This window comes from Meleagris gallopavo, chromosome Z (genome assembly GCF_905368555.1).
Source record: "Meleagris gallopavo chromosome Z, MGAL_WU_HG_1.1, whole genome shotgun sequence".
Lineage (NCBI taxonomy): Eukaryota > Metazoa > Chordata > Aves > Galliformes > Phasianidae > Meleagris > Meleagris gallopavo.
Genome location: NC_139435.1, coordinates 28,061,176 through 28,083,890, shown reverse-complemented (window position 1 = coordinate 28,083,890; position 22,715 = coordinate 28,061,176). Strand labels below are relative to the sequence as shown.

Genomic DNA, 22,715 nt, shown 5'->3' with positions numbered 1-22,715 from the left:
ACGCCAGGCGGAGGCCGGGGAGAGGCGGGCCCAGCCGGCTGCCGGCCGCCGCCGTTTCCTCCTTCTCGTCCTCCTCTTCCTCGGCGGCCGCCGTCCTCCCCTCGGTGGCGGGGGGGCAGGACTGGGGCCGCCGCAGGGGAGCGCGGCGAGGGCTTAACCGCGTCTCTCTGCCTAGGTGAGACCGATGTGGATCCCGCTGCTGGGCGAGGGGCAGCGCGGCCCCTAGCTGATGCTGAAGAGCCGGCCCGCTGCTGGCGGCGCCCCTGCAGCCGCCAAGGCCCTGTGCGCGCGCGGGGCGGCAGACATGGACTCGGCGCGGCCTGCCGACGTCGCGGAGCGGACAGCGGGGCTCGCCGCGAGCGGAGAGCTTTCAGCGGAGCGGGCCTCGGCCGGCCGCCCTCGGCGCCGGGAGGAGCGGCGGGACGAGGATGGAAGCGTCGCAGGAGGGGAGAGTGGCGACGGCTCCTGGGAACAGAGGCTGAGCCCCGAGCTGCAGCAGGGATACCGCATCCTGCGCGAGTTCCTGCTAGAGAAGTACCGGCCTCTGACAGCGCCGTTTTTAAAGCCGCTCGCGGATCAGGAATGCGTGAGGGAAGAAGGAGGAGCTGGCTCAGTTCATAACAGCAGTCGCTCCGCTCAGCAGTCACCGGCTGGAATGTGGCTGCTGAAAATGGAAGAGAAATTTTCCAGCGGGCAGTACGCTGGGATAGCAGATTTCGTGGGTGACTTCCGGCAGATGCTGGAGACCTGTTACCGGTTGCACGGAGTGGATCACTGGCTGTCCAAACAGGCCCAGAAGCTGGAGATGATGCTGGAACAGAAGCTGGCGTTGCTGTCCCGGTAGGTGTGGAAAACTCTGTCGAGGATCTGGCATATGCCGTTTACATAAATTAGATTATGAAATGTATTTCTTTTTGGAAAGTAACCTTTTGTTCCTCTTCACATTTAAAAAAAAAAAAAAAGAAAGAGAAAGAAAAAAGAAAAACCCAGAAACCTGAACTCCAGAACCACAGATGGTTTTAAAAACAACATGTGAGTGATTCCCAAAAGGATCAAATCTTCAAAACTCTCAGTACTACCACAAAGAGGAATGGTGCCTTCTGGCACCATTCAGGTCTTAATTGAAAATGTTTTGGAGTTTCTGAAGCTTGACATACTAAAATGCAAAGTAGGGCTTAGCATTTCCTGACTAAGATTTTGCATCTGAAAGAAGCCTTTTAGGAACATGGAGAGGTAGTTGTTTGGACAAGATGTCAAACGCTCCTTTCTTTATTTTATGCTGGCAGAACCAAGTGCTGCCCATGTATGACTGCCTCTGTATGACCGTCTCTTTAAAATTAATACCATTCTCAGTTAAAAATACATCATAATTTTAACCCAGTGTTTGTAGTCTGCAAAATTTGTACTGCTTCTAAGTGGGAATAAAATGTTGGGCCAAAGTACCTGCTTTGAAATAGATAATTTAGTGTCCCTATTTTTGGAAATAAGAAAATGGAAAATAACATCTAGCATTTATAATCAGATTTAAATAACGAAATACAAATTGTGTTATGTTTAAGCACAAATTCCTTGCTTTTAAGCCAAAGCAGCTGAGTGTGGAAAGATTTCAAGCCATATAGTACAAAGTCCAATCTAAATCAAACTGAAATATGTTTTTTCTCGAGTTTGACACAGGCGTAGGTCAGTCACATTAAAGCTGTGGTGTCTTTTTACCCTGAAATGTCTACTGCTTTTCTGTGTGACTTAGTGTTTTACATGTTAAAATTCCCAAAAGATTTTTGGGAGAGGGTGAAGGTGAACAAGATGGAATCGTATTAGCAGATATGAAAAGCTGTTCATGTCCATCAAGCTTAAACTTGCTAGTGACACAGGGTGTTAGTGCCAGCTGGTAAGAAGAACCTTTCTTGTGTAGTGGGAACACTTGAGGAGTGTGGGGAAGAGCTCAACTGAATAAGTGACTGTGAAGTGTGTTGGTGCATCAGAACTACACATTTGAAACTGTTGTACCTAACAGCAATTAGGAGTACAATGAAATAGCTGTATGTAATGGAGTGTGATCAGCTCAAGAAAACCATCTATATTGATTAAAAAAAAAAAAAAATCCTGTCTTAAAACTATTAACCCTGGAAAATAGATACTCCAACAGAATTTGAAAGATTTATTCCAAATTCATTTCTGTATGTAGTATGACACAACGTCTCGAGCACAGGAGTGTTTTGTGGAAGCCTCAAATTATGTTACTCTCATTGGACTTGATAGGATGTGAGAGAACTCAGTGCCTTTTTATTAGAGATTACATAAGAAAGCAAAGTCAAATTATGCACAGTGTCATCATGTAGTCGTACTTAATGTTTACTAAAAAATGCAGTTGCTGTTGTCATTCTTTCAGAAATGCAAATGCGTTGGTTCAAATAAAAAATATTGAACAAGCTAAAAATTATTCTACCCTTATCTACAGGTATATATCTCTTATACTAACACATCAGAGATTTATAAAGATACATCTTTAAAGTGTCTGTGTGCATAATAGAAGTCATAGGCATGGCTGCCACCCACCAGCTCAGACTCCCCAGGGCCCCATCCAACCTGGCCTTAAATGCTTTAGGGGACGGGGCATCCACAGCTTCTGTGCCAGTGCTTCACCATCTTCTGTGTAAAAATTTATGTTATTCTCAACATCTAACCTTAATCTTTTAGTTTAAAACCATTCTCCCTTGTCCTGTAACTATTAGTCCACATGAAAAGTTGATTTCCCTCATGGTTGTAAGATCCCTTTAAGTACTGGAATGCCACAATGAGGACTTCCTAGAGCCTTGTCTTCTCCAGATGGAAAAAGCCCAGATCCTTCAGCCTTTCTTTGTAGGAGTGGTGTTCCAGCACTCCGATAATTTTTGTGGCCCTGCTTTGGACCTTCTCTAGGAGCTCCATATTTTTAATGTGCTGGGGGCACCAGGCTTGGATGCAGTGCTCCGGTTGGGTCCATACGAGATCAGAACAGAGGACAATCACCTCCCTGACCTGCTGACCACCCCTCTTTTGATGTAGCCTGGGATACAGTTGGTACACACCGTTGACTCCCATTGTGCTTTTCAACCACCAGAACCCCAAGTCTTTCTCTGCTGTGCTGCTCTCAGTGAATTGGCTGTGGGTGCTCCGTCTCTGGAGATATTCAAGGCCAGATTGAATAGAGCCCTGGGCAGCCTGGTCTAGTGCCAGATCTGGAGCTTGATGGCCCTACCTGGGGTAGGGATGTTGGAACTTAATGATTCTTGGGGTACCTTTCAACCCAAGCCATTCTATAATGCTATGAGTTTTCCTCACCTGTACACATATCTAGGATTGCCCTCATGTAAGTGCAACACTTTGCACTTGGCTTGTTGAATCTCTTAGGTTTGTGTGGGCCCACTTTTCAAGCTTGTCCAGGTCCTTTTGGGTGGCTTCCCTTCCCTCTTTAGTATCAACTGCATCACTCAGTATCATTAGCAAACTTGCTGAGAATGTACTCAAACCCTTTTTCTAGATCATTGATTAAGATGTTGAAGAGCACCTGTTCCAAGGCGGTCCCCTGGGGGACACCACTCTTGGCTGTCCTCCACTTGAACAAAGAGACATTTACTATAACCTTCTGGCTGCAACCATATAGTCAATTCCTTATCCACTGTATAGTCACCCTTCATATCTCTTCAGGTTGGGGATAAGGACGTGGTGTCAGAGGCCTCCAGGCAGACAACGTCATTTGTACTTCCTTTTCCTATTGATGTTGTCAGTCCATTGTAGTCCACGTTGGTCAGGCACAACCTGCCCTTGGTGGAGCCATACTGGCAGTCTCAGGTCTCCTCCTTGTCTTGCACGTGCCTTAACACAGCTTCCAGGAGGATCTTTTCATCCTCATGCATATTTGTGATCTGTTATTCCATGCTTCCTTGCATTGTCCCATTCTTAAAAAATGGTAGTGATTGTTTCCCTTTTTTCCAGTCACTGAGGGGCTTCACCTGACAGCCATGACTTTTTGATTATGGTGAAGAATGGCTTGGCCACCACATCAGCCTGTTCTTTCAGGATCCTGGGATGTGTATCATTGGGACCTACAAACATGTTTAGTCTCATCAGGTGGTTTTGAGCTTGCACTTTCCTTATTGTGGGAGGGATTTTGTTTTCCCCAAGTCCACCTAAAGGTTCAGGGGTGGGAGAGTGGTGGAAGGACTGATTGCCATTGAAGGATAAAGCAAAGGCCTTGTTCAATACTTCAGTCTTTGACACATACTTTGTTGCCATGTCCTTTTTCATTTATGTGAGTGGTATGCTTTCTTTTGCTGTTTATTTCTTATCCGTGTACCTATAGAATCCCTTGATATTTTCACATCCCATGCCAACTTCAGTTCCTTATGTGCATTGGCTTTCCCTATCCCAGTTGGCTTCACTTCACAGCGGTGTTTACTCAGTCTTCATCAAGTAGTTCAGGTGCAGCAGTGTATGATTTTCAATTACTACTAACTAAAGAGTATTACCTCAAAGTAAATAGTGATTTTAAGGGGAGGTTGGATTTTTTTTTTTTCCCCCCCACTTGTTTTCAGAGGTTGCTTAGAACATTTTCACTGCATTACTTTCAAATACAGCATAGTATGAAATGCACAACCACGTATGCTGTGCTGTTTTACATCTTCTTTTAAAGAATATTTAATAGTAATAAGCTGCTGCTTGAAGAGAGTGACAACAAAAAACCCATTTTTTTCAGTATTTTTAGGTATCTTCTAAAAAGTGTGGTTCTTAAGTATTGCATAAGTATTTTTTTCCAAATATTTATCTAATTCTATGACTTAAGGATTAAAATATGGATTTAAACCTCCAAATAGTACTTGGTTCCTTGAGATAATTATCCATCATTTTTAAGAGACATGAACATATATGTATGTTAGTCTATTAGTTTTAAATTATACAATTTTGTGAAGGTATTTCTGAAGGCAGCCCTAGTAATGTCAAGAGTAGAAGTCCTGACTAAATATTCTTGACCTATGGGTGGTGGTTTAGGCATTGTAGTGCAGCAGTTAAGAAAAATTAAAATTGTGGATTGACTTTGTTTTCCCTTCTAGGCATTTAAGAGAGAAAACATCAATAGCAGTAACATCTAGAGGATCCTATGGTCTAGAAGATGAGAAAGGAACACCATGCACTTCAACAAGACGTCGTTCCACACCTCGCAATTTAGTAGGCTTGTCAACAGGCATGTTCGAGTCTGTGATGGTTCAGGTTCTAAGGCAAGAGGAACAGCTGAGAGCAAAAGAAGAGAAGAGGTAAAAGGAAAAACTGTGTTTTGGTAAAATAATCGTGCCATCTTAATACCTGAGACTCCGTTGCATCACTAAACTTGGTAGTGTTATTTGCCTTTAGTAAATGAATGAAGTCAGCCTTCAGTATAGTGTATCCATGGAGAAAGGAATTAGTTTTTGATTTATCACCTTTTTGGAAAAAATAAAGCATTATAATCTTTGAAAGTAATTTAAGGCTGCTATTGTTTTTGAACTGTAAAAATTTTAATAGTAACAGAAAGCATCTGCAATCCAGTCATGGTTTATCCTACTTCTTACTGGTCTTTTTGCTATACAGGGAGGAAAAAAAAAAAAAAAAAAAAGATAAAAACTACCAATATGGTCACTGAAATAGACTGTAGTTATGCTTTTTTGTACTTCCCTTTCTGTTAGCCAAAAGCAAACTACTTCTGTAAGTGCCATTCCTATTATCTCCCCAGTTTGGCATTTTACCTTGTTTGTTAGGTAAAAAATTTACAGTTTTTGTGTAGTTAACTCTGTGGAATTTTGCAGTTATCAAATGTGATAAACATGGAGGGTAATGACAAGACTTAGCTTTAGGAGATGAAATGCTTCTAACTTTTTTCAACTGTAAAGATTTTGGAGATTTTTCTCATATGTAATGAAAGCATTCTCAGTTTGCAGGTAAAAATATTTTCAACAAATCTGAAGCCATACAGTTTGGGCTGTGTTGCATGCCGAACAGTACCTCTTCCCTAGATCTGATTAAGTCTTTCTTCTGATTCACCTCATTCTTTGCAAAAAAGTAAAGATCAGTAGAGATTTATTGCATTCCATATCTCTGAACTTGGTTGCACTTTTTTTATGAAAAGGTTATGGAAATTGAAAAGGCCTATAAAATTAGCAATACATTATTAATGGAGATCCATATAATATTGACATCATGCGTATTTTTCACAGTATTTTTATCTATAAGTATGCATACTTGAAACTACGTTGACATACCTTTTTTCTTCAAAAATATATTACAAATTCTTGTGCTTATATTGGATTATTGATAAAATATAGATGATGATGAATATATTCTATCTATTATGAAAAAAATAGCTGTTTACCTTCTTTTTCTAGAAATCTGATACACCAAGTTGCTATAGAATATATACTTAACAAAAGGAGATATAAAACTGCTTCCTTGGGGAGCTTATTGCAATTTACAGTGCTTTCCTTTTAGTAAAGCCATTAAAGTGTTCCTTAGAGCTACAGACTTAATCCATTGGCAAATATACATTTTACTGAATTTGCCTTTCACTCGTTGTTCATTTTTTTGTAATCATGTTGAAGTTTGTTGACCTGAAATTTCATTTAAATCTATTTAAAGCTTGTACTGAATTGATGGGAAAATTCAGTTAAAGCATGGGTTAGCAAACAATTATCCACATATTTTTCAGGACTCAAATTGTTAATGCAGCATTTCCAATTGTTTTGGTGTATTTTTGTAAAATTTATGGTATTAACTCTAGTCTCAGAACTAAAGCACTACCTTAGTAGATACAAATTATTTCGTTCATATTGATCCTTTGAGTCTTACTACTGTTACAAAAAAACAGTCTCCAAATCTGTTGCTATAATATAGGCTATTCTGTGTCTAATTGTGAGTGGGTAAAGTATTTAGGATTTTAATTTCCGCTGTATCAAACTTTGCCTTCCTCCCAGTCTTGCTCTACTACTGGTTTTTCCCATGAAATAGTGTGCAGTACGACAGTGTAACTTGCTTGTATGCTGTCAAATCAGTTTTGACCTGCTGTTTACCTAGCTTGCAAGTGAGTGGTCTGCTGAATAAAAACATATTCCTTTTCTGGCACTGCGTTCAGTGAGTCAGCATACATTCTTTGTAGTTATCAAGCATATTAGTTGAGTCTCTTGAACTGCTTGAGTTACTAACTTGCAGCACTAGGGTAGACGAAGTTGCTGATGCTGGTGTCTTGCTAGAATACACCCTCATACCTAAAGAAATTGGCTGTTGAAATCTAATTTAATATCTAAACGTTTGCTTTAGGTACTTAAATACTCTTATAAGACACAGGCATTTTATGAAATGGATTTTTTTTTTAAAATCATAGAATCATTAAGGTTGGAAAAGACCTCTAAGATCATGAAGTCCAACCATCAACCCATCACCACCATGTCCAATGAACCTTATTCAAGATTTTCTTAAGCTGCATATTTTGAAAGACTATCCTGAAACATGTTATTTTTCTTTTCTTTTCTGTAGTTAATTTTGTGGAACTCCTACTCTTTGTCTATTCATTATGTTTTTATGGGTACACTTTGTACATACTTTTCTTTCTTTCTTGTTGTCTATCCATGTCTTGCACAATCTATTTTATCTATCAATTGATGGTTCTTTTTATAACCTCCCCTAAGTCGTACATTAATTGAGGTCAACTTGACTTAGAACATGTCTTTGCAGCTATTAATTTTATGTGGCAGCAAAAGCCCTTTTTTTTTTTTTTTTTTTTTTTCTCCTCCTAAGTGTACTTACAAAAACAACCTTCAGAGAAAAAATTATGAGAAGCTTGGGAATAGCTCTGAAGCTCTGTAAAAAATTTCCTACAACTATGGTTGTATCCTAGTTCTAACCGCTGGAATCTGGCCATGCTATGAGGCAAAAATGTTTCTTTACCATTAAAACTTAAATTCGTCCTACTATTAACAGCTGTTGGTGCTGATATGATTAATGATGATATCCTATTAGTTACTCTAGAACTAAATTAACATATCTTGTGATCTAGTAAATTAGGTAGTAAACTAATGGCTATTGATTATCTGAAGTGGAAGCATTTCTTCCTCTTCAACTTGTTACTTTTGACTGTCATGATAAATTTACAAATAAAAGGAAATTGTTTTATATATTGTGGTCATGTTTTTCTCTTGCTAATATTTTGTATGGAGTCTGAAATTTTAAGGAGTTTAACAGGACTCATTGCCAATAACCTCTTTCTCTGAATACCCACTATTTCTGCTCTATCCTTTTCTTAGCTAGGGGACCAGAACTGAATACAATTTTTCAGGTGAGGGCAAACCATTTATTAATGTAATGACATCTTATTTCTAGTGTCTTTTTCCATCACATTCTTCATACAATTTAATATGTTTCCTTTTTGACCACTGTTGTACACCAAGGCTTTACATGGGAGGGATTTTCACATTCTTGCATGTGAATGAAGCACTTAAGACAGAAACAAGGAGATTACAAGTTAGGTGACACAAGCCACATGACAATAATTTGGAATTAAGTTATCTAGCATTTGTTTTAAGAGATGTTTATATGAGTAGATGACAAGTAAAATACTGTTAATTGGAAATACTGAAACACAGCAAAAATAAGGGATTTGAGAACTAGAGAGGGATACGCTTTATAAATAACCAAGACAGTGGTATGTATTGTGTTCCGTATTCCTTCAAGATGTGTGTATGTCATACTGGAGTTCTGATTTTTTTTTTTTCCTCTCCTGTTTCTTTTAATTCAAGTGATACCTGATTTTTTGTGGACTTTCTCCTAATAGGATGAGAGAGCAAGAAAGAAAAGAAGCAGAAGAAGCTAGTCAGAAGGAAATAGAAGAATGGGAAAAGTCACTTCTAGCTCAAGCAGCACCTACGAGGATGGAGACGATGTGGGAGATTCCAGCTATTGGTCATTTCCTTTGTTTAGCACAACAGATTTTAAACTTACCTGAAATAGTGTTCTATGAATTGGAACGTTGTCTTCTTATGCCTCAGTGTAATGCTTTTTTATCTAAAATAATGACTTCTTTGTTAAGTCCTCCACATCGCAGATCTACATTACATCGTAGGCCAACACTTTCTTACAGGGCTTGGGAAGCAGCACTAAGACAGAAAGTCCAACACTGGTATAATATTGTAGGGCAGACTGACAATCCTAATAGCTCTGCAGAAAAACTTGGATTGTGTCCACAGTTTTTTAAAGTCCTTGGAGAAGTTAATCCCTTACAGGAAAAACCATTTCATGAACTACCATTCTACCAAAAAGTGTGGCTGCTAAAAGGTCTTTGTGATTTTGTCTATGAAACACAAAAGGATGTTCAAGATGCTGTTCTGGGTCAACCTATTCATGAATGCAGAGAAGTAATTCTTGGTTATGACTACTTGGAAAATGCATATGTTCATTTTCCACAGTTTTGTGGTGCAGATGTTCGGATTTACAAACAGAAACCTTTTCAGGCTCCTGAGTTCCCATCTCCTCCCATCAAAGTAAAAAAAGTGCCACGTACAAAGGTAGAGAAAGTAAAACATGAATATGTAAGCAAAAGAAATGGAGCTGTCAGCTCTGGCAATAGAAGAGATCTGCTACCTCGTTCCAAGTCAGAAGGAGGGAAAAGTATGGGTTCCATTGCCAGCTGTCCAGAAAAAGATACACATTTAGATAGCTTTAGTGTCACTACAGAGATTAAGATTAACTGTGAAATGAAGACCTCAGGAGTCTGTGACATTAAAAAAACTTGTTGTTATAAAGAGAACTTGAGGCATTTAATTAGTTCAGGAGAGATTGTTAGCATGGCCGATCACTTTAGTTCAGGAGAAAGAAAGCCTGCAGAGAAAGGACAAGGTTGTGCGGAAATGGCCAGAGTAAAAGTTGAGATCAGTCCGTTCAAAGAGAACACGCTGAAAGCTTGTCAGGTGCTTGTCAATGGCACGCATAATGACAACCAAGACACAGACTACAACAAATCTGTTAAAGAAATAACGCTGGAGAACTCACTTCGAAGTAATAATAATAAACTAATTAAGTTGCGGGCAAAGAAGAAGAAAAAGAAAAAAAAGAAATTGAAGGACATTATAAATGAAAATCTGCAGAAAAAACTTGATGACTTGCAAAGAAGACGTGAGGTTCATCTTTATCCATTCAAATCTTACAAATCTGAGATCCAAAGCAAGTTATTCAAAAAGAAAGCAAAACACAAGAAACACAAGTCTGGTGAGTTGACATTTTTAGCTATAGTAAAAACTAATGAAATACTGATTTTTGTTTGCTTGTTTATTTGTTTTGATATTTGCTTAGCTGATCTTTCTAAGTTTTGATTCTTGAAACTGGACAGCATTATTGCTTTATCTTGTTCAGATACCAGTTTTTTGGTGAAAGTTTCCCTTTGAGTTACACAAGCATACATTACAGGGTTGCAAGGTGATTGAACTGTGATTAATTTACATAATATGTCTAGAGAGAGTGTAACTTCTAAGAATGTGTGTTACAAATAAAATTTAAGTGAATGAATCTGATTGATTAACTTCAGAGGGATAAAACAAGCTTGAACTTGTTTTATGCTATGCTATCTCACAGCAGTTTTGGAAATATTTTTCCCCTTTCTGGTAACATTACTTTATTCATGTTCAGAAAAATACACAGTAAATGTAAGATATGATGAAAAATCATCACTGCGAGAGATGTGCAGTGTTAGGTCACCAGTCCTGCTTTCACTGCGGACATTAATCATGTTTCTGCTTAATCAAGCAAATAGGATAGAGAATTTATGCAGTTGACATTTTTGTCATGTATGTGGACACTACCTAGTTAAGTGCTGTAGGTAGGTGGAGGATTTCAGTTAACTCACTGAATAACTTGAAAACAATTTTAAAATAGTGGAGGTGCACAGTTGTTGCATCACTTCAAATTGTTAGGTGGCTGCTGTATTTTTTTGAGCTACTATGAAGCAGTTTTGTTGAGTCATGAGCTTGCTATCAATGTAAGATTTTAGCAGGCTGCTTCAAACACTGCAATGGGCCTAGTTTGAGAACAATGTCAACTTGCAAGTAGATACTCATTTTCAGCCGTAAAGTTAAGCAACAAAAGATCTGTGTTTAAAATAACAGCTTGTGAAGGATAAGTGCATTCAGAAAATTGTTGCCAGTGTAGTTTAGTTAGAGCATGGAAATTTAAACCTAAGAAGACAGGTAACTTTTTTAGATCCTCAGTATCTGTGCAGAATATTCAAAACAACTGTCTTAACATATCAATCATAAACCCCTTCCTCCAAAAAATTTCAGTGAACATAAATTTCATCTCAACATAAATTTTAAGAGTTCCAGTTCAGTTTCATATATGTGATGTTGAGCAGCAGTAATGTATTTTGTTAGCTTTCCAAATGTATTACTGTTTTCATTCACTTTAAAAACAAGCAACAAAATTAGTAACAACCTAAATTGCAGGTGAGGATTTTTAATTTAGAGAACTATTATTTAAAAGTTCCAGGCTGGATGTGGCTCTGGGCAGCCTGCTCTAGTGGTTGGCATCCTTGCCCGTGGCAGGGGGGTTTAAACTACGTGATCTTTATGGTTCTTTTCAGCCCAGGCCATTCTATGATTCTAAGATTTTATGAAAAGTAAATAAATAAACAGATTTCTGTGACTGTATTTAAGTTATATTGCAGTTTTTGCTGTAGCTGTTATTTTACAATGCATAATTTAAAATCTTCTTTCTATGAAGTTATTTTGAATGACAATCACCATTAGCAAAACAGTATAAAATATGTGAAAGTAGCTTTTGAAACTGCTTGATAGAGATGATGTTTATTGTGCTAGCTGCTTTTTTTATATGCTATTTATAAAAATAAGAAGGCTTCAAAAATGCCTGTTTGCCTCAGTCTTGATATACTTAGTGCCATGTTAGCAGAATTTTTTTGTAGTTACAAATTGTATTTTACTAAAACTGAGAAGAGGAGAACAAACTGAAGTGGTGTTAAATGAGATGTAAATATCTCTAAGTTGCTTTTTAAGAAGTGCATTATTAACAGTTCTCGCAGAATAATTATATTTATAAGAAAAATACATTCTAAAATAATTGGAACACTGGTGAAGTCATCTTCTATGGAGATACTCAAGACCTACCTGAACACCTACCTGGGCTACATGTTGTAGGGTACCTGCTTTAGCAGGGGGTTGGACTCAGTGATCTCTTGAGATCTCTTACAACCACCGTAATGTTGTTTTTTGTTTTCTAAAATTTCTGGTTTGTGGTCTGTAACATTAAAGAATTCTTGCTCCTGAGTAGATCAAAAGCTTAATCTTGCCCTGGAAGTAGAAACAGTATTGCCCACTCTAATGTGGTGAATAGTAATTTCTAAATATTTTATATATACATAATTATTATATGTACTATATATATAATTCCTGTCCTTCAGTTGATACTCTCTCAAGAACAAATTGTCTTCCAGTCGGTTTTTGAGTCTAACGTACAGTTATTCAGTGAATAGTGAAAATGAAGATAGACGTGCCTGGCTTTTCATTAGTTAGTTTTCTTACCTATGTTAACTAGTACAGCTATAATTTCATTTTGTTTTCTGAAGTTTTAAAAAAAAGTTTGGATCTTTATTCCAAAAACTTTATTACAAGGCTTTATTACACGACTTACCTAAAACTGGTTTGATACTGGAATATAAAGGAGATTATTTATGCAGATATCATACTTTGTGCTTTATGCTGAAGTTCTTTAGAATGTATTTTAGGAACAAATATGTTTCACAAGCTAGCACTCTATGCCACTAAACATAGGAGAGCTAAAACTATTATTCTTTCAATGTTATGTGTGTTTTTCCATGACTTGAATAGTAAATTCAGGTCCCCTCATCAGAGGGGACCTGATCCAGGTTTATAAATATCTGAGGTGTGGCGGCCATAGCGGTGAGGCCAGTCTCTTTTCAGTGGTACATGGAGACAGGACGAGGGGAAACGGACATAAGCTGCAGCACAGGAAGTTTCGCACGAATGTGCGTAAGAACTTCTTCACGGTGAGGGTGATGGAGCACTGGAACAGGCTGCCCAGGGAGGTTGTGGAGTCTCCTTCTCTGGAGATATTCAAGTCTCGCCTGGACGCCTACCTGTGCGACCTGGTGTAGGGAACCTGCTTTGGCAGGGGGGTTGGTCTCGATGATCTCTAGAGGTCCCTTCCAACCCCTACAATTCTGTGATTCTGTGATTCTGTGATTCTGAAATTCAGCTGTAGGATGCTATGGACTTCTGTTTTTCCAGTTCCTTGTTGTATTGTAAGGAATTTAATATTGTTGAAGGTTGTTTAATACAAAAAATAATTGGTATGTTTTTGTTAGGAGTATGTTTCTGTAACAGTAGACCAGTATATACGGAGAAATAATACCATCAGTTATCTGAACTTAGGTTTTAATTATACATACGTTTGTTTTTGAGAACGCTGTGGATATATAGTTACTTACTTTCATTATCACTTTCAGACATGGGGAAAAGTGTAGTAGAAAGAAATCCAGATGAGATGACCAAAGCTTTCTACTACATGTTCTAATGGTGTTTGCACAGAGCTCATGTTTGTCTGTAGAATGAGAAACAATAGAAATGCCTCTTATCCACTTCCATTTTTCCTGTCCTTACTATTTAGTCTAATTTATGCTGAGGTGGGGAGAGTAAGACAACATTCAGACATTCCTCATCTGTAGATAAGAGGCATTCCTAAGCATGTTAGGAAGAGTCCTATCTCATTTGATATTTTCTTCTTTCTCTCTCAAACTTTGGCGGATTTCCCTCATTATTCTGACCTTGCTGGAGTAAAATTTTCCTAGCTGGTTAAATATTATGTGATAGAGCTTATGTTCCTTTGCTTATGAAGTATGCATATGTACTAGGCTGAAATGGATAAGGAAGAATTGTATTGGAGGAATGAACTCACACTAGTACCACACTACAGAGATTGCTATTCACTGTTTTGTCACTTTTTAGGTTAAATAGCATTCCTCGAAGTTCTGAAATTTTGTTTTTTCCTTGAAGATACCATTACAGTGTACAGTGAAAGAGACTTAGTATAGCCAATTTGAATTCACAAGAAACACAGATTTAAGTATGATCATAGCAATCATTGCTCTTCAATATGTTCCTTAACAGTACAGTGTGTAGAACAGATAATTAGAAATGGAAAAGTTTACTTTAGCATTTTTTAGATATAGACTGATTGGATTGTTTTTAGCTGAAAGCTTCACACAATCAGAAAGTCTTACAGGTTTGAAGGAAGCTCTAGATATCATCTAGTCCTGCTCACCTGCTAAAGAAGGTTCCCTAGAGTAGTGTGCACAGGAAAAGGAATATTTTTAATATCTCCAGAGGAAGAAACTTCGCAACACCTCTGGGCAGCATTTTCCAGTGCTCTGTCTCCTTTAAAAGAAAAAAAGCTTTTCCTCATGTTCAGATGGAAGTTCCTCTGTTCTAGTTTGTGCCTGTTGCTCTTTGTCCTGTCACTGGGCTCCACTGAAAGGAGCTGAATGCGATTGTCTTGACACTCACCCTTCAGCTATTTATAAGCTTGGGTAAGATTCCCCCTTGGTCGTCTTCTGGTTGAACGGTTCCCCAAGTCTCTCAGCCTTTCCTCATGAGAATGATGCTCCCAGATCCTAATCTACTTTGTAGCCCTCCCCTTGACTCTCAAATAGTTCCCTATCTTTCTTCAACTGGGGAGCAGAGACCTGGACACAGTATTCCAAATGTGACCCCTCCGGAATAGAGTAGAGGGGGAGGATCCACCTCCTGCTGGCCACGCTCTGTAATGCATCCTAGGATACCATGGCCTTCTTGGCATCATGGGCACATTGCTGGCTAATGGTCAACCAGGACACCTAGCTCCCTGTCTGCTGAGCTCTCTTCCAGCAGTTCAGTCCTTAACCTGTACTGATGATGCAGTTATTCCTGCCCAGATGCAGGACTCTGCACTTGTCCTTGTTGAATCTCCTAATTTTCCTCCATAATCAGCTCTCCGACCTGTACTGGTCTTGCTGAATGGCAGCACAGTTTTCTGGTGTGTCAGCCACTCCTCCCAGCTTTGTACCATCAGCAAACTTTCTGAGGGTGCACTTTCCATAACTACTGTGAGAAAAACTACAGCCATATTGTAAGCATTGCAATAAATAAGGAACTTCTTTATAAGTTATGAAAAGAAGAACGTAATCACTTTATTGAGTTTTTGCAATGTGGTAACTGTGTCAATATTACTGAAACGGTAGTACTGAATATGATCGTATGTAATCAAGATCTAAGCTTGATCTAGTGTTAATGCTCTGAAGTAAGAATTTCACTTTCCAACATTTTTACATTCACAAGTATTAACGTTCTTCTGGGCTTCATCAATTTCTGTTTTGCCGTACATAGAGACTAGATGTGAAATGGCATCTAAAGAACGAACAACCTCATGTTTTAAGATAATGAATTCTGAATGGTTGACAAGTGAATGTCTTCTTTGCTTGACAGGGAATAGACTCTTTAGCACAGTCTGTTGTGATAGGGCAAGAGGAAATAGTTTCAAACTAAAAGAGAGAAAATTTAGATTGGATATAAGGAAAAAGTTTTTTACTATAAGGGTGGTGAGGCACTGGGACAGGTTGCCCAGAGATGCGGTGGATGCTCCATCTGTGGAGAGATACAAGATTAGTCTGGATGAGGCTCTGAACAACCTGAGCTAGCTGTAGATGTTCCTGTTCATTGCAGAGGAGTTGGACCAGATGATTTTTTAAGGTCCCATCCAACTCAAATCAGTGATTTTGTAATTCTTGGCTTTCCTATTCCTATCTCTGCTTGTCTGGACAGCATTCCTGTATTCTTCCTGAGCCAGTTATCCCTGCTTCAGTTATCTGTGTGCTTCCTTTTTATCCTTCAGCTTGACCAGCAGGTTGTTTTTCAGCTATCTTGATTTCCCTCTCTTCCTGCTTTGATTCACGCACTGGGGGATGTACAACTCTTGTGCTCTCAGAAAGGCTCATTAAGCTCTGCTCTGTTCCTTTGTCCCTAAAGAACTTCCCAGACAATCTTATCCAATAATTCCTTAACCAGCTGGAAGTTAATTTATTTGAAATTTGGTGTCTTGACATAGCTCTTTACCAGGCCCATATTCCTTGAGATCAGAAACACCTCTAGGACATCCCTGCTACATCTCAGTCCACCTCCAGTCTTAATCTCTTTAATGAGTTTGTCTGTATTGGTGAGTACCATGTCCATAGCACTTCTCCACTGATTGGTTTATCTACTACCTGGAGCAGGAAGTTACCCTCTTTGCACTCCAGGAGTCTCTTGGATTGCTTGCAGCCTGCTGAGTTGCTTTCCCAGCAGGTACTTGGTGGTGGAAATGTCCCATACGGATGAGAGATTATATGCACAATGACTCTTGTAGCTAAGCAAGAAGGCCTTGTCAGCAAGCTCCTCTAGGGCCTTTAGTAGATCCTACCACCAGATGTCCCTTATTGGTCTTGTCCTTAAGTTTTACCCATCAGCTCTTAGTATATTCATGACTGTTTCTCAGAGGTTGCTCTTTGCAATCTAATCAGTTGGTTAACATATAGGGCAACTCCACTGCCCCTCTTTCTAAAAACCTTGTATCCCTCTGATGCCTTGTATCCCTACAAGTAGTGTTCTGGTCATGTAGTTCGTACAATGGATTGTGTTGGAAAGGACTTTAAAGATCATCTAATTCCATCTACCCCACCGTGGGCAGGATTGGCAACCACCACACTTCTGTATTAGCAATTAGGCCATACTTTTCTAGTTACACTATGGTTTCCAACTCCTCCTGCCTATTTCCCGTGCTGTATGCATTGGCGTACTGGCATTTCAACTGGCCTATGCACAGTGTTACCTTCTTGAGGAGCCCTCCCTAAATGCCTTTGGAACAAATCTGGATTTTTTTTTCCTCCTGCTTCCTGAAATGACAGAGTTCCCTGGCTCTTTTTTGTAACTCAGAGGTACATTCCCATCAAACCTAGTTTAAAGTTTTGCTAATCAGTGCAGTCAGATTGCTGCCTATTTGATCAGTTGTGTCCCATCTGACATCAGTGTACCTGGTCTTTCCAAGATGCAAGCGAAAGCCCTGAGTGTGGCACCAGGTACCCAGATGTACCTGTTAAGACAGTGAGGTACATCAAGGATTGTAGTGCAAGGCACAATATAAAAATGGAATTCTGACTTTGCTTGGAATGCAGACTGGATGAAACTGAAAACATGCAGAGGGGTGATAAAAAAAAAAAAGGATGAGAGTCTGATTGAAGTAATTCTATATGCCTGAAGCAGAGGTTGAAGTAAGTGTGAGTTCAGTCATCTCTTTTAATTCAGTTTGTATAGAAAACCCCTTTTATAGCATACATCTGCTGTAAACAGTCATTTGTTAAAATGTTATCCCTTAGAAGAACCTCACTGTGAATACTATACTTATGCTTTAAAAGATTCATAGCTATCTATCCTCTTAAACTTTATTTCACAGCATATTTTATTTCTTTGAAGTATCGTTAAGTTTTGTGTGCAAAGTCAACATTTGCTTGAATATGAAGGAATGAATTTAACAGCCTGGCAGCTGTTTTGTAGTACGTGGTATGTTTTCATCTTCACCTTTGTCTTCAGAATAGTAAAGATTTCTTTGTAGGTGTCTGACTTCTTTACGTGGAGCAACCCATTAACAATATTTAAAATAATACATGTGGTTTCTTTTCTTTTGCAAGTTGCAACTGGATTCTCAATGCATCAAGCTGCAGTGCCAGTCAAGTTTTGTAATTCTGGAAACATGGCTCTGTTGTGGGTTTATTTGCATTGTTCTTTAAATCATCGTAATTAATGCACTTGTTCAGATCTGCTTTGCCATTGTAACTTTATAAAAACATTCTCTGCCAAGTGGAAGATTTAAAAAGTCTTTAGTAATGCTTCATTTTCTAGATAATTGCATATGATATTTTCTAGAAGGGGAGCTGTTGGGATCAAGGTTTAAGATAAGGAGAATACTGTTAAGTCAGGACATGCTCAGTTTTTGCCAAACCTTTGAAATGTGTGAAAATATATCTTAAATGTTTGTGAAGAGGGAAACTGTTGCAAGTTTTTCCATTTTGGAACAGTGGAGTTGCAGGTAGAATGGGACGAGCAAGCAGGAATTTATTGGACTTTATTTTATCATGGTGAGTATTGGTGATGTAGAGTAAAATACTATCTTTTTCATCCTCAGGGAGATTGCTGCTGTGTTGCATATGCTGCAAAAACTGCATTACTGCTCTATGATGATGTCACTTTGTAATTGGTAGCACTGATTGCTATCTTCAAACAAGAGCCACAAGATCTCACAAAAAGTTTTACTAGATCTTTAGATATGTTCCTGTTTTCAAGTAAAAATGATTTATGTTATGCTAACTAATAAATGGTCTTTATTACTCTTGGTGGGGTGATTTAAGACTGTCAAGAGCATTTCTAAGAATTTTCTTAGTGCTGTTGGAAGAGTTGTTAGCTAATAAGATGTTGATTTCCAGTAAATCTTTGAACAGAAGTATTCAAACAGCATTGTTATTTAAAATGAGTAAATGCTGAAAGATCTGTAAATGTGAACTTTTTTTAACTTTTACACTCGTAGCAATCACTTTGATTATTAAATGGCTTGATCACAAATCATAAATACATAGAATCACAGAATGGTGCTTCGAAAGCACCTAGGAAGACATCTTGTCCAACCCCTGTATACAAACAGGACCACCTTGCAGCAGGTTGCAAGTAGTCACCTACACAGTAAAAATAAAATAAAATTCTACTGATATTCAGACAGAGCATTCTTTGTTTCCCTTTGTGCTCATTGCCTCTTGTCATGTCTCTGGGAGTCAGTGAAATGGATCTGGTTGTGTTTAGTTTGCAACTACCCTTCTGCTACTTACATACATTGATGAGATCTTTCCTACCCTTCTCCAGGCTGAGCAGTCTCAAGTTTCTCAGCCTGTCCTTGTAGAAATGATGCTCTAGTCCCTTCATCATTTTCATGGCTCTTTTGTTGCACTCTGATGTACCCTTGTTTGTCTTATACTGGGGAACCACAGTGTTCCAACTGTAGTCTCATTAGCCCCAAAGAGAGGAGAAGGGTCATCTCCCTTGGAGGATCTTACTGTCCATACTTTGTCTAACATAGCCCAGGTTACCATTAGCCTTCTTTGCTGCAAGGGTATATAGTTGGCTTGTGTTCAAGCTGGTGATCCCCAGCTGCTTTCCTTTGAGGTAGCCCCCAGCACGTTCTGGTGCTTGGGATTGTTCTTAACGAAGTGCAGGTCTTTGCACATCCCCTTGCTGAACTTCCCTTGTTTCCTGTCAGCCCATTTCTCCAGACTGTCCAAGTCCCTCTGGGTACCAGCATGACCCTGTGCCCTATCAGCCACGCCTCCCAGTTTTGTGTCATCTGTGAATTTACTGTGTGTACACTTCACCCCATCATCCAGATCATTAATTATGATACAGAACAGTATTGCTGACTGGAATGTTCACCACCAGTTACTTTCCACATAGACTTCATTCCACAAACTACTACCCTTTGGGCCTGGCAATTTAGCCAGCTTTCAACCCACCTCACTGTCTGTCCATCCACCCCATAAATCAGTATCTTTTCTGTGCGGACCTTATGGGAGGCAGTGTCAAAGGCCCTATAGAAATTCACTGCTTTTCCCACATTTAGTAGGCTGATCACTTCATCATAGAAGTCTATCATGCTGGTTGAACATGATTTCTCCTTGGTAGATCCGAGCTGACTACGCATGAAGAAAGAAATGATGAAGGAAAATAAGTAACAATCGGCACTTAATTGTCTGTCAAAAGTATAATGTATGTTAGAATTGAGATTTGAATGGACAAATTCATTCAAGACAGGATGAATTCATGAAGTCATTTTTCTTTGGCTTCACTTACTATGTTGATTCTTCACTGTTAATTTAGAATTAACAATTAAAACAGCAATGTAAAAATTATTCAGTTTTTAATTATGTTACTAATCTATTTTGGTTTAGTTTTGTCTTTGTTATATAAAATACTGTCTTTGATTGAGGAGCCAGGGATACCTTAAACCTGGAATACATTGTTTCAAACAGCATCTCAGTCATACAAAGAACATTCGCCTCCTTTGAAAACAACTTTTCTGAGACCAGTGTTTGTTTAACATTCATTTTAGTGCTTTCAGCTATCTCTCTTTCTCACTTACACAATACACAAGTTTTCTTCTTCATCATCCTTCAAAGACCAAACCATGACAAGCAGGACAGGAGAGTATCCATGTTAAATGTTACTTGTGTGCGCTTAATACCTTTCTGGCCCCTTCTAGAGTTTGTTTTCATTCAGAAAAGCAAACAAAGAAATGACTCAACTGTACAACCCCTATTGCCGATTGTGTACATTTTGACAAGAGGTTTGTCTCAGCAGATAAAGTCAGGAAATATACAAATGCAACTTTTCTACTGTGATGCTGCCAGCTCTAGGTGAAGATTTGCATCATTTATTTATGAGAAGTACTATCTACTATCTATTATTAATAAAGTTTTTGTTTTATATCCCTACATATCTGGATTATAGTTTAATTTAGGGTAATGTGTTGTAGTTTACTTGAAGAATAAGGAGACTGTGTATTTTCCCTGTATTCTCTGGTGGAGAATTAAAGGGGCATTTATTTGTTGCAGTCTTTCTGTGCTCACTGAACAGGGCTCTTGCCTTAAATGTTTGTAGTTTTTACCTCTCTAACCTCAAGAATGTCTTAATTCTGTCTGTTTCGGAAGTGGTATGAAAAAGAGTTGATCCTCTCCTGCGCTATGGGAGGGAGAAAAGAGATGAGAAAAGCTACTTTTATCCAGGGTAAGATTCTCATATCCAATTCTCTGAATTGAAACCCCAGTGAGGTGTGAAGCCTACTGGAACAAGCATTGTGGAGACATTAGAAATTGTGGCCCAGGTTTGTGGGTGAATAAAAGGTTATACAGGAATAATGCTGGCTGACATTTCCTAGTTTTATAACACTTCTATTGTAGCAAAGTAGAATTTTATTAATATAGTTTTGATATGTATATATTTGAACACAAGTCAGTTTTCCTTTTTTAGTAATATTATATAATTCTGATAAAAGGCAAAAAGTTTTTTTTTTCTTTTTAAAGAAATATTGTCATATTTGAAATTAAACTTTATCTAAAAAATAAAATTTTAATCTTCATTAGGAGTATTGTCATGTGGTACTAGCAAAAGTAAGGATAAATCAGTATTTACTTATTAATCTTTATAAAGATTAATCTTTATAAAGATTGAGGTGCAGGAGCAGGTCCAAAGAAGGGCAACAAGGCTTGTGAAGGGCTTGGAGAATATGCCCTATGAGGAGAGCCTGAAGGAACTGGATCTGTTTAGTCTGGGGAAAAGGAGGCTGTGGGGAGACCTTATTGCTCTCTTCTAATATCTGAAAGGTGCTTACAGTGAAAATGGGATTTGTTTCTTATTGGTGACAGGTGACAGGACAAGGGGAAATGGCCTCAAGTTGCACCAGGGTAAGTTTAGGTTGGATATCAGGAAAAATTTATTTACAGAAAGGGTTGTTAGTACTGGAATAGGCTCTCCAGGGAGGTGGTTGAGTCAGCATCCTTGGATGTGTTTATAAACCATTTGGATGCGGTAATCAGGGACATGATTTAGCGGAGGGTTGCTAGAGTTAGGGTAGTATGGTTAGGTTGTGGTTGAACTCAGTGATCTTTAAGGTCTTTTCTAGCCTGAGTGATTCCATGATTCTATAAAACATTTGTCAAATACTTGTCCCAGTAAGTATATCTCTGCTATGCAAAAAAAAATATATATAACTGTTGTAACTGTTGGGTTCCGAGACCACTATTAATTCTTCAAGATGGTAGTTGTAATAGCTACAGCCTTTGTGAAGTTGCAACTATTGAGGAGAAGACCTCTTCGGAAGCTTCTAGATCATCATTTTACATGGACTTTTTGTTGTAGTTTGCGTAATAATTTATTTTGAAGGGAAACTATTTCGTGTTTTTATCTTTTCATTCTTAACATGATAGGAGAAGAGAACTGTGAAACTGGACAAAACATTTTCTGATTAATCTTCCATCTGTGCATTGCACTCTAGTATTATTGATTCCTGTCTGTTTGTTATAGCATGTGTATTCTCTACAAGGCAGTCTTTTAAAAGCAGCACAGTGATAGAAAAGTTGGTTGGAAGAAACCTCTGGAGGTCACATAGTTTGGCTCCTTGTTGGAAGCAGTAATTTTACAAGCAGTCATGTTGGCTGTGACTTATCTACCTATTTCTTGAAGATATCTGAAGGTCTATTTATTGAGCTACCTCATCCCTTGTGAGAATGTTTTACTGAAGTGGCTGCACATTCACTGGCACAGGCTGCCCAGAGGTCGTGGAGTCTCCTCCTTGGAGATATTTAGAAGATGGGAACTAGGCACCCTGCTCTCATGTTTCTACTTAAAAAGGACCTCAAACAGATGGAGCCAAAAGTCCCTGCCAACTTCAGTCATTCTGTGATTCTATGATTATTTCTCTAGTCTGTGTGTTGAATTATTGCTAAATGGTTTCTAAATCACGACTAGTAAAAGTGAGAGACTGAGAACTGAGAGATAAGCAGGTCACATTGAATTGCTATAGGTAACTTA

At 38.6% G+C, this 22,715-nt stretch overlaps 1 protein-coding gene across 3 annotated transcripts in view; it reads left to right on the top strand.

Moving 5' to 3' along the window:
- The window catches only part of BRD10 (bromodomain containing 10), a 60,724-nt gene that overhangs the window by 354 nt on the left and 37,655 nt on the right, over positions 1-22,715 (top strand). For all 3 annotated transcript variants that reach the window (XM_085214436.1, XM_085214435.1, XM_085214437.1), the window contains exons 2-4: positions 176-840; positions 5,091-5,291; positions 8,834-10,263. In XM_085214436.1, the coding sequence (XP_085070562.1) occupies positions 230-840; positions 5,091-5,291; positions 8,834-10,263 (2,242 nt within the window). In that variant the 5' untranslated portion in view covers positions 176-229. The remainder of the gene's footprint in view (positions 1-175; positions 841-5,090; positions 5,292-8,833; positions 10,264-22,715) is intronic.